At 36.3% G+C, this 14,336-nt stretch overlaps 1 protein-coding gene across 10 annotated transcripts in view; it reads right to left on the reverse strand.

Annotated features, from left to right (window-relative positions):
• The window catches only part of LOC129245411 (calcium and integrin-binding family member 2), a 58,748-nt gene extending 48,051 nt beyond the window's left edge, over positions 1-10,697 (reverse strand). For 7 of the 10 annotated variants that reach the window (XR_008582409.1, XR_008582408.1, XR_008582407.1 and 4 more), the window contains exons 1-3: positions 9,987-10,697; positions 2,089-3,154; positions 1,524-1,670 (exon numbers count right to left, since the gene is read on the reverse strand). Coding sequence is in view for 7 of the 10 variants with exons in the window: in XM_054883544.1 (XP_054739519.1) it covers positions 1,524-1,670; positions 2,089-2,722 (781 nt within the window). In the remaining 3 variants the exon portion in view is untranslated. Of the gene's footprint in view, positions 1-1,523; positions 1,671-2,088; positions 3,155-9,986 lie in introns of those variants that run through there. The other 3 variants (XM_054883542.1, XM_054883543.1, XM_054883546.1) reach the window with 3 other exon arrangements.
• Between the last annotated feature and the right edge of the window lie 3,639 nt (positions 10,698-14,336).

The following is a 14,336-nucleotide window of genomic DNA, read 5'->3' on the forward strand; positions in this document are numbered from 1 at the left end:
ATCAAAATGGCGGCTTCTCAAAAAACAAAAATCGATTTTTGACCAAAATTTCGGCGAGAAAAAATCTTCGATTAGTAAATATTATTATTATTATTATTATTTATTAGAATAATATAAAATATTACACTAACTTAAAAAAAAAGAGCACACTAGCTGCTTGGGTCTTCGGTGCTTGGTAATTATGAGATTATGTTTCAGTTTTAAAGTATAGGATAAATGACAATTTTACAAGCTTTCAATTAGACCGATTGCTTTAATAAAGTTATATATTTTAATGACATTCTCTGTTGCGGTATTTTTCAGAAGTTCTCAAAATCTAATTTTGTTCTTCATAAATTGTTTAAATTAAATAGTTTATTATTTAAAAATTAAATGTTTTAAAGGTCCGGGATCTAGATATGTGTGTCTAGAGTAACGGGTTAAATTTTTAACCAAATCGGTTGAATAGTTTTGAGTCAGTGATTCCCTGAAATTTCGAAAACATGGTTTTGAGAAAAACGCGTTCAAAGTTTCGACAACAGCTGCTGCTGGCGTGTCACACGCTTTCATACACACTACGGCGCGCTCTCTTATTTTAGCTATAACTTTAAAAATAATTAAAATTTCTGTCTGACATTTTTATAGTATATTTTTAAGATGTTTTTCTTCCGAAAAATGTAAAAAAAAATTCGATCTTTTGAACCCGTCACACCGGGCTACTACCTTAAAAGCTTTATACGACTAATAAATAAAAAATACATTTAGGAAGGAAGCTCGTGTTAAAATTTGAGACTATTCAGTTTAGCCGTTTTCGAATAATGTTGGTCACCGATGTTGAACACACCATTTTGAGAAAAACGCGCTGCCGCTCCGGCCTTGTACTTTCAAGCACTCTGAAACGCCTTTTCAAATTTGCGTGCAACTTCGAAAATATTCATCGGTACGATATTAAATTTTCTGTGTGTATTTTTAATTATATGTACATTAAAAAATAAAAAAAAAATCGATTTTTTGAAAATTCTAACTGTATACAACCCCTTAACTGTGCCAATACTTTTATTTCGTAATAAGAAGTACTTTTTTCTTTTTATAATTAATGTCAATTAAAAATAAACGGATTTGGGTGTTTGGCCGAGCTCCTCCTCCTCTTTGTGACGTGCGTCTTAATGTTTTTTCCACAACTGGAGGGACCTAGAGTTTCAAGCCGACTCTGAACGGCAGATATTTTTTTATGAGGAGATTTTTCATGACAGAAATGCACTCGCAGGTTTGCCATTGCCTGCCGAGAGGCGACCGCTATTAGAAAAAAACTTTTTTTCATTTGGTGTTTCATGGAGATTCGAACCTACGTTCTCCGGTGGGCACAACAAAAAAAAAGTAATGTTAACACGGATGTACCTCGCTGTGCCAATACTTTTGTTCATCACTGTATATGCTACATGCTACATACTAACTACATAAATACGTACGCTGGATTTTTAAGCAAAATTTATTACCTTCTCTATATGTCAGATCTCAATTGTGATATCTGCCTCTTTACATACCTGGTCGTTCTGCTCGAATCTGCTCATTTATCCACCTTATGTCCTCCTCCTTGGCTATCCGCACAATCTCCGTCTCGCAGACATATTCGCTTCCAAGCAGATTTCGTATTACCTCGATGTAAGCCACAAAATCCTCCATTGTCAAGTCTGCAATTGTGGTTACAATTTGAAATAAATTAGCCAACAATAAAATGACCAGCAATGAAACTATGCGCAGTAGTCAAAGTATTTATGTAGATAAGTTGATGTGCAGCAGAATCTGGCACGGAATGTAGCTGCTGCACCAATCAGTTTTCAACCGGCGAAGGCATAGAATTTTATATCAAATAAATGAAATAAACACATTTCGGTATAGATTCGTGCCAAGTTTTGCCAACAAGCATTTCGAGAAAAATAAACAATATGCCAGCATGTTGCTATGCTGAGTGCGGCTCAACCCACACGATATTGCATTGGAAAAATGACGTTGTGCTGGCTGGTTGCGCTGGCTGGCTGGCTGCGGGTCGATATTGTTACCGCTAGGACACAACAGCGCACCGCATAATATCCTACCACAAAAACTAACCTTTTGCATTTTGATTTACAGCCGGGTCGGAAGCACTTTGGACTACCTCCTGCCGTTTTAGCTGCTTCTGTTGACGTTGCAATTGCCGTTCTTGAGTTTGTTGTGATTGTTGTTGCTGCTGCTGAGATTCTTGATGTTGCTGCCACTCTATGTCGACCACTTCCACATCTCGTTGCCGTTGAGTATTACCAATTTGTATTTTGTTGTACTTAGAACTGCTGCTGCTGCTGTTGCTGTTGCTGTGACTAGTAGCCGGCAGCGGAAGTGGCAGTGAAGTTTTTGGCAGACGCAAAACTTTTTTAAATTGCGGCAATGCGAGCACCAAATTTGCATTACCCTCCGCGCGATAGATTAACTCGATTTGGCTCAATTCCATATGCGACTGCTGTTGTTGTTCTACTCCTGATTCCGGCTTCATCGTTTCTATTTGCATTTTCGGTTGCACCGCAATACCCAGTAGCATTTGCAATATTTTCGCACCACATTGTTCTTGTTGGTGAATTTGTTGTGGCGCTCTGACTGGAGCTGGTGCGGGCACTGGCGAGCGGGCAAATGCCATGCGGGAGTTGTCCTGTTGTTGCCGCTCTTCTTCCTGGCTGACGTCCGTTGTGGTATTGTTGTCGTTTTCTGCCATCTTTTTGAATGCTCTTCACTTTCCTCTCGGTTTGAGGTGTCCGGCTGAATGTCCGTTGATAAACGAATGGCAGGAATGGTAGTAGAGAGGTGCTGGTGCAGGATCTAGCGACTTTGCGACCAGAGTTGCATCACTTGTCAAAAAACAACTTGTCTGTGTGCAAATAGGAAAGTTTCAATTTTGTTTTTCTTTCTTTAGCTTCGTTTTTACAACAATAGTTTTCCTATGGCTTGTTATTTTCTGTTGTGTTAAGCGTCAGATTCATAGCCAGAGCTTATCTTGTAGATAAACAGATTAGTTGGACATGGTGTGCATTGCGCGTCGTATATACGTCGACAAATTATGTAAAATGGCCCACTAACTGCATTCCTCTGTGGTACAAGAGCACGTTGAGTGCAGTACGAGGGCATATGCAGGAAAGGCAGCAGTGTTCTGTGTGTGAAATGCAAAAGCACAAAAAAGAAAAAACTAATATATTATAAACTGGCAACCATTTACTACGAAGCTACAAATTAAAAGATTTTTGAAATTCTACTCAAATCAGTTTGTTTACACTGCAAACGTATTCGTGCGCCCCAATACCGTCAAGAGAAAATCTGGCCACGGCTTTAAAAATTTCTAGCTTTTATCGAAATTAATCACTATATTATATGACATAAATTATAAAATATATTCGATTAGGGCGACAGGAACCCTACAAGACAGCTGACTATCATATAAGCACTCATATTATCATCATCACTAACCTCATTAACACATTTTCGTTCTGGCCATGGGAAGGTTCTGATAGTTTCCTCTTGTCGGTGTGATATTCTATCTCTCTTTTACCAATAGCAATTTCTTATAACTGAGAAATATATCTATTATACTCTAAAGGCAAGGCAACTAATCATTCTTATTCTTACAATGTAATAACTGCTGACAACTAAAGTCCTTATTGTTGTCATAATAATTTCTCAGCACTAATAATCATACTTCTCATTTTTTTTTATCAAAAAATAATCAGCACTGATGTCCAAAACTACTTATTTCTCCTTCATAAACTCATCAGCACCGATGACCAAAACTACTCATTTCTCTTATCATAAACACATCAGCACAAATGGGCAAAACTACTAATTTTCTTATTATAAACTCATCAGCACTAATGGCCAAAACTACTCATTTCTCTTGTCATAAACTCATCAGCTCAAATAGCCAAAATTACTCACTTCTCTTTTCATAAACTCATCAGCTCAAATGGCCAAAATTACTAATTTCTCTTATCATAAACTCATTAGCACTAATGGCCAAAACTACTCATTTCTCTTTTCATAAACTCATCAGCTCAAATGGCCAAAACTACTAATTTCTCTTTTCATAAACTCATCAGCTCAAATGGCCAAAATTACTTATTTCTCTTATCATAAACCCATCAGCACAGGTGGCCAAAACTACTCATTTGTCTTATCATAAACTCATCAGCTCAAATATCCAAAACTACTCAATTCTCTTATCATAAACTCATCAGCTCAAATGCCCAAAACTACTCATTTCTCTTATCATAAACTCATCATAAAAAACTTCGATTATAATACAAATATTCACACACATTCAGGAAATCCGAAATTTTATTATTATTTTTATTAAAATTTTACTAAATAAGTTGGCTTACGAATTTTAAGTTTTGTAAATCCCCTAAGACTTAAAAATTCACTTTTCTGGAAAAGTGTAGTCTGGATTTTGTTGCAAAATTAGTGTCAGATTATCTTATTGAGTATACAAAAAAAAATGTTTCGGTTTAAATTCGATTTCTTCTTCTTCCGAAGGTCAGTCCTTTGCATTTTATCACTTCCTGTTACGACTGAGTGGCTGGTATACTTCAAATCTTGGACAAATGTTACGTATTGAGCAGAAAAGCTAGGGACTTGTAAGTTGTTTTGTGGGGCCGTCGATTGTGGCTTTTGCCTTTCTCAGAATGAAGCCCTTAATGGTTATGAGAATCTTGAACTAAATAGACAACATCAGCTCCCTGGCCTTTTCTGGTCTCATCAAAATTAAATCGCGCAATCTGTTAGACTTGAGTGGCAAGATTTACCTGGGAGTTTTCTCTCTCGAAAGGAATATTAGTATTTTGTATAGCAATGTCGGATTTAAATAAACATCTTTTATAGAAACACAGTTTGAAAGAGATTTGACTACATTGGGTATGTTCATAAAGCAAATAATTTGTAATAATTATCAAGTTTTGGTGTTAATAGGTATATCCAAACAAACTTTCAAAGTAGGGGAAATTGAGAGAGCAAAATGACAATGAAAAACAGCTGATCGCAAAGTAAAAATAAACATAAATTAAGATTTGTGATTTGAGTCAAAGTTCAAAATTTAAATTAAAACGGAGAATTCGTTTGTTGTTCCAAATATTACTTGGAGATACCACGGTACCACAAAGGTGGTCTTTGTCAGCGTAATGCAGGACATCCACAAATAACATGTTCTGAGTTTTCTTTGTCCATTTTGCAAAAGCGGCAGACATTGGTCTCAGATAGACCAATATTATTTAGATGATACCTCAGGCTGCAGTGACCTGTAAGATATCCTGCTAAAAGACGCAGATCTACTCTGCTTAGTGAGAGAAGCTTGTCAGATATTCCTTTGTTGGGAGTTAGGAATAGTTTGGCTTGACGCTGACCGGCACAGTTTAGCCAGTGTGCAGCAAATTTCCCTTCCTCCCATTTCCTAACATATTCATTAATGTGGCTTTTTGTGAGTTCACAGTACCAGTAAGTTACATATTTGCTCCTGGTTTTGCAAGACTATCAGCCATTTCACTTCACTCATGCCCTTCATGTACCGGAATCCAGCGTAGTATTACTATGTAGAGATTAGAGGTGATAGTTGTTGATAGAGGAGCTTTTAGAGCCGCTTGCCTATCTGAAAATATGTGGGAAATCATTCTCTCCCACACATTTCCATGGCATGTACTGGAATATAGTTGGCTAGAGTTCCATGGGAATCGATTTTTTGAATTCAGGGCCATTGATTCCTGCCCCTGCTCTACCATTTTCTAATTTGGACCCTTCAGTGAACCATATCTGAGATCCAGGTTTAAAATTGATAGAATTAGTTATCCAGGCAGTACGTTCGTTAATAATAACTTGGAAGTTCGTGAAGAGTATTGGTTTGGGTGATAGTATGTCAGCCATATGAAGAATGTGATGATGTAGGAAGTCTTCTAGGATCTTTAAATGTCCTTTCATATCCCCACTTTTCAGTTCAGATATACCTTTTAATCTTAAGGCACCCGAGCGAGCTTCCCTTTCAATCAAGATTGAAAGCGGTGGTAATGTTCAGGAGCACACCCAATGCATCAGTTGGACATGTTCTCATAGCCCCTGTAATACCGACACATACCAGGCGGTGCAGTTTGTTTAATTCGTTTACTGCTTTTTTTTGCTTGACCTTGGGCCACCATGCTAAGGATGCATAAGTGACTATGGGTTGCCCAACTGTGGTGAATGTCCAAAAAGTCATTCTAGTGTTCAGTCCCCATGTATTACCAAAAAGCCTTGTGCAGGCAAAGAATGCCCTTGTGGCTTTTGAAGTAACTCTCTCAATATGGGAATTCCAAATAAGCGTTTTGTCAAGACTGCGGCCAAGGTAGTTGGCTTCTGTCGAGAGTTGAAGTGCTGTTCCGTTAAGGATCGGACATTTGAGATTTATACTCCTTCTTTTAGTAAATGATACAAGTGTTCTTTGGATGGGCCAATGGAAAAACCTTTTTCCGTGCACCCTTTGTTGATTACACTGGCACACAAAAAAAAAAGTTGTCTGTACTCGAAATTGAAGGCTGGACGGCCCAAACTGACTTGAAATTCGTATTCAGCGGGTCGAAAAACATGCCCGTAGATAGGTGGCGCCCGGTGTACAGACATTTTTTGTTTTTGTGTGCCGGTGTTATTATAAGGGCTTACTACATGCGACTAGAAATGGTTGCCTCGTGCCAGCCTAATATATAAACTACTAGGTCATCAGTTTAACTCTAGGTTGTTCAATTTCTAGAGAAGTTCATCTGTAACAAGAGTCCACAAAAGAGGAGAGAGTACGCCTCCTTGGGGGCAATTCCTTGTGGCTTTGATAGATTTGATTGTTTTCTTAGTTCGGTGATGATTGTCCTAGATTTCAACATGCATATTATCTATCTAGTGATGGGTTCAGGAACCTCCTTTAGATATAGGGCATTATAGATTGCCTCATAGGAAGTGTTATCAAAAGCTCCTGATATGTCAATAAATGCACATAGAGCTATCTGTTGGACTCGATAGCCTTTTCAATAACTGTTACCAGGCTGAGTATTGCAGTCTCAGTAAATTTTCCCTTTTGATAGGCAAATTGAAGTCGATGCAGTGGGAAGTTGGCTAAGTGGTTTTCCCTTATGTACTGATCTACTAACTTTTCGAAGGAAACATAAGCTGAGACCAATTGGTCTGTATGATTTGGGCAATTGTTCGGGTTTTTTCCCTACTTTTGGAATAAATACAACCCTAACCTTAGCTCATTTTGTAGGTAAATATCCTAGCCGTAAACTTGCTTTGTATAAACTGGTCAAATTAGGGATAATGTGGTTTGCACCCTGCTGTACAAGACGGGAGAATATCCCATCAGGTCCAGGAGATTTGTATGGGCTGAATGTTGATATCGCCCATTGTACTCGCTTTTCATGGAATAGCTTGTTTGCTAGTTTTAAGTGCTCAGCACTCGCAGATGTAGTAGTTTCTGTCGGCACAGAGATCCCGTCTAGCACGAGTGATCAAGGGAAGTGAGTGTCCAGCAGTAGTTGATATAATAATATCCATAAAAATATGATATAAAAAAGTGATATAAAAAAAGTAATGGAATAGTATTGAATTATTATTTTCGCTTATTGGTGTTGCCAGCAAGATTTGTTAGTGGCATACACTTATGGGGTTAGGGGTAGTCAAAATTAAAAAAAAAATGGAATTTTTTTTTGCATTTTCTTAAAGTATATAACGGGTGATTTTTTAGCTATTATCTTTTGAAACAGTTAGTTTAAACATCTCACGCACGTTTCGTGTTTTGTTTCACGGTCAAACATCTTCAGTTGGGTTTATAATTTAACCATAAATGGTCTTACAAACGAACAACGCTTGCAAATCATTGAATTTTATTATAAAAATGCGTGTTCTGTTAAGAAAGTTTATCGCGCGGTTCTTCCATTTTATGGTCAGTTTAATCGACCCACTGAAGCGGCTATTCGAGCTATTGTGACTAAATTTAGAACCAAATTTACATTATTGGACATCAAACCACCAACACGCTTACGTAGAGTGCGAACTGAAGAAAATATCGCAACTGTATCGGCCAGTGTCAATGATGACAACTGTCGATTCGTAGCCGTTCGCTGCAGTTGGGCCTCTGTTACTCAACAACGTGGAAAATTTTTCGAAAGGATTTAGGTGTGAAGCCTTTGAAAATACAGCTGGTGCAAGAATTGAAGCCGAACGACCTACCGCAACGCAGAATTTTTGGTGAATGGGCTCTTGGAAAGTAAGCCGAAGATCCTTTATCCTTTTTTACCGAAAAATTGTGTTCAGCGACGAAGCCCAATTTTGTATCAATGGGTACGTAAATAAGCAGAATTGTCGATTTTGGAGTGAAGATCAACCTGAAGAATTGCAAGAGCTACCAATGTATCCAGAATAGGTCGCAGTTTGGTGCGATTTATGGGCTGGAGGTATCATTGGACTGTACTTCTGCTGCGAATCGTAACGATATCCAACTTTTTTTGCCCAATATGCAAGAGCTTGACTTGCATGACATGTGGTTTCAGCAAGACGGTCCCACATGCCACACAGCACGCGTAACAATGGACTTGTTGAGAGGCGAGTTCGGTGAACATTTTATTTCACGTTCGCGACATGTCCATTCGCCACCCAGATCGTGCGATATAACGCCTTTAGATTATTTTTTGTGGGGCTATGTTAAAGCTCACGTCTATTCAGACAAGCCTGCTTCAATTAACGCATTGGAAGACAACATTAAAGCATTTATATGTGAGATACCGGCCGAAACATTGGAAAGAGTATGCCAAAATTAAACTAAGCGGATTTGAAGCGCAGTCGCGGTCAATATTTGCATGAAATAATCTTCAAACATTTAATTAAATAAAAATAGCATGCATTTTTCTGAATTTGTATGTATATAATTGGCGCGTACTCCCTTTTTTGGGTGTTTGGCCGAGCTCCTCCTCCTATTTGCGGTAGGCGTCTTGATGTTGTTCCGCAAATGGAACAAAGCATAAAATCTTGAAGTATATTATCTTAGAAATATTGTGTGAAAATTTGAAGTGAATCCGATAAATACTTTTTCGAGTTATTTCACACAAATAACAAAGGGCGCTCGGGCCCTCCGGTAACCGATACCAGAACTTTAAACACGTTTTTCTCAAAACTTCGTTTTTTGAACTGGTGATCACCGTAACTTAAAAACTGTTTGGTAAATTTCAATAAAATGTATACTGATTTTGAAAACCATAAAAACTCGTGCCGGATCAAAGAATTTTTTTTTCAAAAATTTAGAGTTTTTTTCAAAATTTTCGATTTTTTTTTTTACAATTAATTGTTTGTTTTATTCTCGAAAATTATCTATTAATAAAACTAATTTCTATTACCCGATTGATTTTAGATGAATCTCCAAGGACTTGTGATGATCACCGCAAGGAACTTCTGGAGAAACGGGCTCCACACAAGAAGCGATAACTTTTACAATTATTATAATTTTTTTTTTTTTTTGAAATTTAGGTAAAGTTTGGAAAATCATAACTTTTTCAGACCTCTGACTACCCCTAACCCCTTGTGTGCTTATTAAGTTGACATTAAAAATTTATAGCTTCAAAACTACTTCTGAAGGTTTTAACTTGCTTTAATACTTGCAAATGGCGAGCAGCGAAATACTCACAGCATCTCTATCTCACAAAAGTAATTTAATTCAGCAAATAAAAAGTTTAAATTATGCAAGTAAATAGTTTGCTGCTGGCTGTTGCATATGCCTTGTCAATTTTCGTCTGGTTAACTCACTGCTGCTCACTTGTGGAATCTACTTATCAGATTGTACTATACGGCTTATGTTTGTGAACTCCACTTTGTTTAATTCAAAACAAAAGTTTTTAGTTGCTGTGCAAAATGCACTTTTTACCCGCATTTTATAGCGATACGTGTGTTCGTAATTGTTGTTGTAGCATTGCTGCTGCTGTCGTTTCACTTACCATGCACTCGTTTGCTGATTTTTCATAGCGATATTTTCAAAGTTTTTATTTCAAATGAAGAAAGGAAAGCCGGAGTTTGTTGTTGCAGCAAAATTGTAAACTTTGAAGCGCTTTTGTTGGCGCAACTGCTCCACATTGGCTGTGGCATTGACGCCTGGTGTGCCCGTTGTATTGGTTAATGTGGTTTACGAATTGCGGGGTGGTTACTTTTTAGTTGACTCGACTATTTAAAAATGGTAGGTACTTCAACTATTAGGGCAATGAACGCAGAAGTCCACAAGCGAATGGAGGGGCGAAGGTTAAATGGTTAACTATTACGAAATGCTGTAATTTGCAGTACACACAAACAAAAAAGTAAGAGGAAATTTATTTTTGGTGCATCAAATACATGGCAAATATTTTATCTTGTTCCAGTTCAAGATATAATCTATAATCTCGTGATTTAAGTTAAACAATTCACGCTTTTGGTAGCACTTTTCGTGTTACGTTTAATTTAAGAATTCTTGCAAAAATTTATTCGCTACCGCAACAAGTGTTGATTTGTTTTTGTACATATTGATTATTCTTTCACCCACACTCATGCACCAACGTTCCTTGTATTTATTCCACATAGGCACAAACAATTCAAATATGTGCACTTTTGATAAGAAATACCAAACTGTTGCTTAATGCAAGTAATCAACGTTTTAAGCAATAAAATTATTATTATTATTTCACAATTCCGCGGCAATTGATTTTTTACGTGCAGCTGCTTGCCTTTGTTTACGTTTTGTCAGCTGATTCCCGGCATTAGAGCGCCTTGTGTTGTGGTGAATTCAACGAGTGGTGAATTTTAGTCAGTGTTGCATGCTTTGCGCAAAAATATTTAATTGAACTAAAAGCGGTTGATATTGCATTTGCGTATTTTCTTTTTATTTATTATTAATTATTTATTATTTAATATTTTTGCAGTAGAATATATGATGAAAAAGAAACACGATGATTGTGACCATAACAAAATTATGTGGCGCAAGTACAATTATAACAAGGTAAATTTTTAAATTGCTAAGTAGAGGTTAGGTGATGATTTTGAATAGTTTTTGTTTTCCTACTCAATTGCTTTATTTTACAAAAATAAAATCATAGCATTAATACATCATGTTTCGACTTGACTTTAGCAAAATATCAACAAAAAAAAAAAAATAATAATTCTAAAAGTTATTGCTGCTTATTCATTTCATTTCATTTATTGCCCAAAATCATTTTAACATGGGAGTTTTCAAAGTTATGATAAAATTAGATTGTTTAGCATTATCCTAACATACATTTATATTTATCTAGGAATTTAAAACTTATTTTTCTTTTGGTATATACAATAGGTTATGATTATTATTTTGTATGTCTTTGGCATAATTTTAAAACTTATTTATATTCTCCCAAAAATGGCTTAAAAAGGAGATAACGTATATTAAACTTCTTTTATTTATTTGGCTATAAATTGATCAATGTTATAAACTAAATTTTCATCGTTGAAGTTGTAAGTATTGTATCGCCTATGATAATATATTGCTTTACTATTTTTAATTAACATATTACTATTTTTTAGTATTTTTTAATATATTGGTGATAAATGTTTTTCTGTTAGAGGTCATGATATTTCCCTTGCCTTTGACAGATATTTGCTTATCAGTTCATTTTCTATGAATGTCAGTTTACTTAATAAGCACAAAAGGGGTTAGGGGTAGTCAGAGGCCCGAAAAAATAATGATTTTCAATAATTTTTTTTTTGCCAGTCACTTGCTTTATTTAAAAAAAATAAAAACATACATCATGTTTCGACTTGACTTTAGCAAAATTTCAAACAAAACAAAATTATAATAATTGTTGTTGTTGTTTTTGTTGTTGTAGCAGCATAAACATTCCTCGTGCATATACGAGGAATGCTGCTGCAGTGACAGTCCTTGGCCGGATATAATTCCGGGTCGTTCCGGTTACGTATAACCGACTGTCGGGGGAACGGTATGTAAAAGTTATCGCTGCTTGTGTGGAGCCCGTTTCTTGGAGATTCATCTAAAATCAATCGGACAAAAGAAATTAGTTTTATTAATAGACAATCTTGTGCCTGATCGAAGCTTTGTTTTACAAAATCAACAATATGGCGGCCTCAGGAAATATTTTTCAGATTTTTGAATTGTTAAAAAAATTGAATTTTTTGGAAAAAATCCTTCGATCCGGCACGAGTTTTTTTGTGTTTTCCAAAAGCAGTATAAATTTTATTGAAATCTACCAAGCGGTTTTTAAATTACAGTGATCACCAGTTCAAAAAACATAGTTTTGAGAAAAACGCATTTAAAGTTTTGTTATCGGCTGCTTGCAGTTGCTGCTAGCTACTTGCTCCTGACCTCTCCGAAGCGCCCAAGCGCCCTTTGTTAATTGTTGAATAATCTCAAACCTATTTGTCGGATTCACTTCAAATTTTCACACAATATTTTTAAGACATTATTCTTTAAGAAAATGCAAAAAAAAAACCAATTTTTTGAAAATTCTGACTACCCCTAACCCCTTAATACACCCAACTGTCATTTCACACGGGCTTTTTTAAACGATTTTGAAATAACACCTTTCACAAATAAATTATATCACACGCAAGTTTAGTTCTGGCACGCATTAAAAAAAAATGTTTTTTCTAAACAAAACATAATTCTTAAAAGGATGTCTTATTAAGGGGTCTAGAAATTTCAAAAAATCGATTTTTTGTTTATTCGATATTTCGAAAGTTTAGTATCTTAAGAATATACTGTGAAATTTTCATGCGGAAATTCCCAATATTACAGCTTCTACATCTCATTAACTAGGTAGAGAGCGGTCCGTGCGATCCTCTACCTCAAATTTTAAACTCAATTATCTCGAAACGTCTTTTTCCGGCCTGGTGTTGTCAAAAAAAACTTTTAATTTATTACTAATATTAATATGTTGGTCACAACATCAATGGCTATCGCTCGTACTAGAATCATATTATTATTTTAATTATTTCGTATTTTTTTGAAGAAAAATTATTGAATGTAAAAAAAAAATTTTTCATTTTTGTAAGTAAAAGAAATTAAATAAAAAGCCTAAAAAACTTAAATATCGTTTCTCATTTTTGTTAATGTAAAAAAAAATCATGAAAATACCGTAAAAGGCGATGGGAAGTTAGTATAAAAGGACATTCAGGGCAGCACTGGGGCAAGTTTTACATGATCCGGTGATGCCAATGCATACAGTCCTTTGTATCCAGCCCAGTTCCGTGATATTATAGCCCTTCCGAAGAGCTTCCCACCAATCCAGGTATACTTTGAAATGGGCAGAACCGCTAAATTTTTTACCCGATTTTCAATGTGTAGCTTCCAATGGAGTTTGAAGTCCCTAAGATGCCTAACTTTCGATGAAAACGGGAGAACGTGTTTGTTTAGGTTTATATTTTCTGGTAAATAACACGACCAACGTTTTAAATATCAGAGTTGACTCTGATGCTGCAACTGACAGGCCAGTAACCTTTCCAAAATCTCATCCATTACTGAGGGAAACGGTCCCGATACCATCAGGACCAAGTCATCGGCATATGCTACTGCCTTAACCCCACCCTTATTTAACAATGTCAAAACTTTGAAAGGGCACCCACAGCCAATCAGGGACGAGATTCAGAGACAGTTTTTCTTTCCACCTGTAGTCTATCTATCGGATGGACAATTGACTCTATGTGTATCTATGAAGGCCGCCAAAGCGAGTTGTTTGGCCTTCAGAGATTTTTTCTCTATCCCTACCACCTCGTATAAGGCTGTTTCCCTGGATTTCCCCTTCAAGTTAGCGTGCTGAATTGGAGATAATTTGGATTCAATGTGATCAATCTTTCAAACACCTCTGGGATAAACATTTTCACATGATATAACTACTGCTTGTTTGCAGCGTGAAGATCGTCTAGAATATTCACACCTACTGTCAAAGAATGTTTTCATATGTTAAAGGGTCTTCTCGGTTATGGGCCTGAACATATTCAAGCAGCATTTCGCCGCCGATATTCTATTGTGGAAACAAAATATGATTTCGGTCTATCGGAGAATTCGCTGACTAGGATTAACTTGATTAACGTGATTTATTATGAAATATTCGGAGGAGGGCGAATGATCATGTAGTCTGTTCTTAATCTACTCGATGGCTATATGATACAGCCATTTCCCTATTCGAATTGGACTTGCCTGATATAATATAATAAAATGTCTTCGCATAATCTGTAGAATATTCGGGATGAATACCGCTGTGGAGATCAACGAATGAGGAACCCATCCTTAGGGTCGGATAGGTCACACGCTGAGAAAACCCCCCGATAGCATC

The sequence above is a fragment of the Anastrepha obliqua genome, chromosome 4 (genome assembly GCF_027943255.1).
Source record: "Anastrepha obliqua isolate idAnaObli1 chromosome 4, idAnaObli1_1.0, whole genome shotgun sequence".
In the NCBI taxonomy this organism is placed as follows: domain Eukaryota; kingdom Metazoa; phylum Arthropoda; class Insecta; order Diptera; family Tephritidae; genus Anastrepha; species Anastrepha obliqua.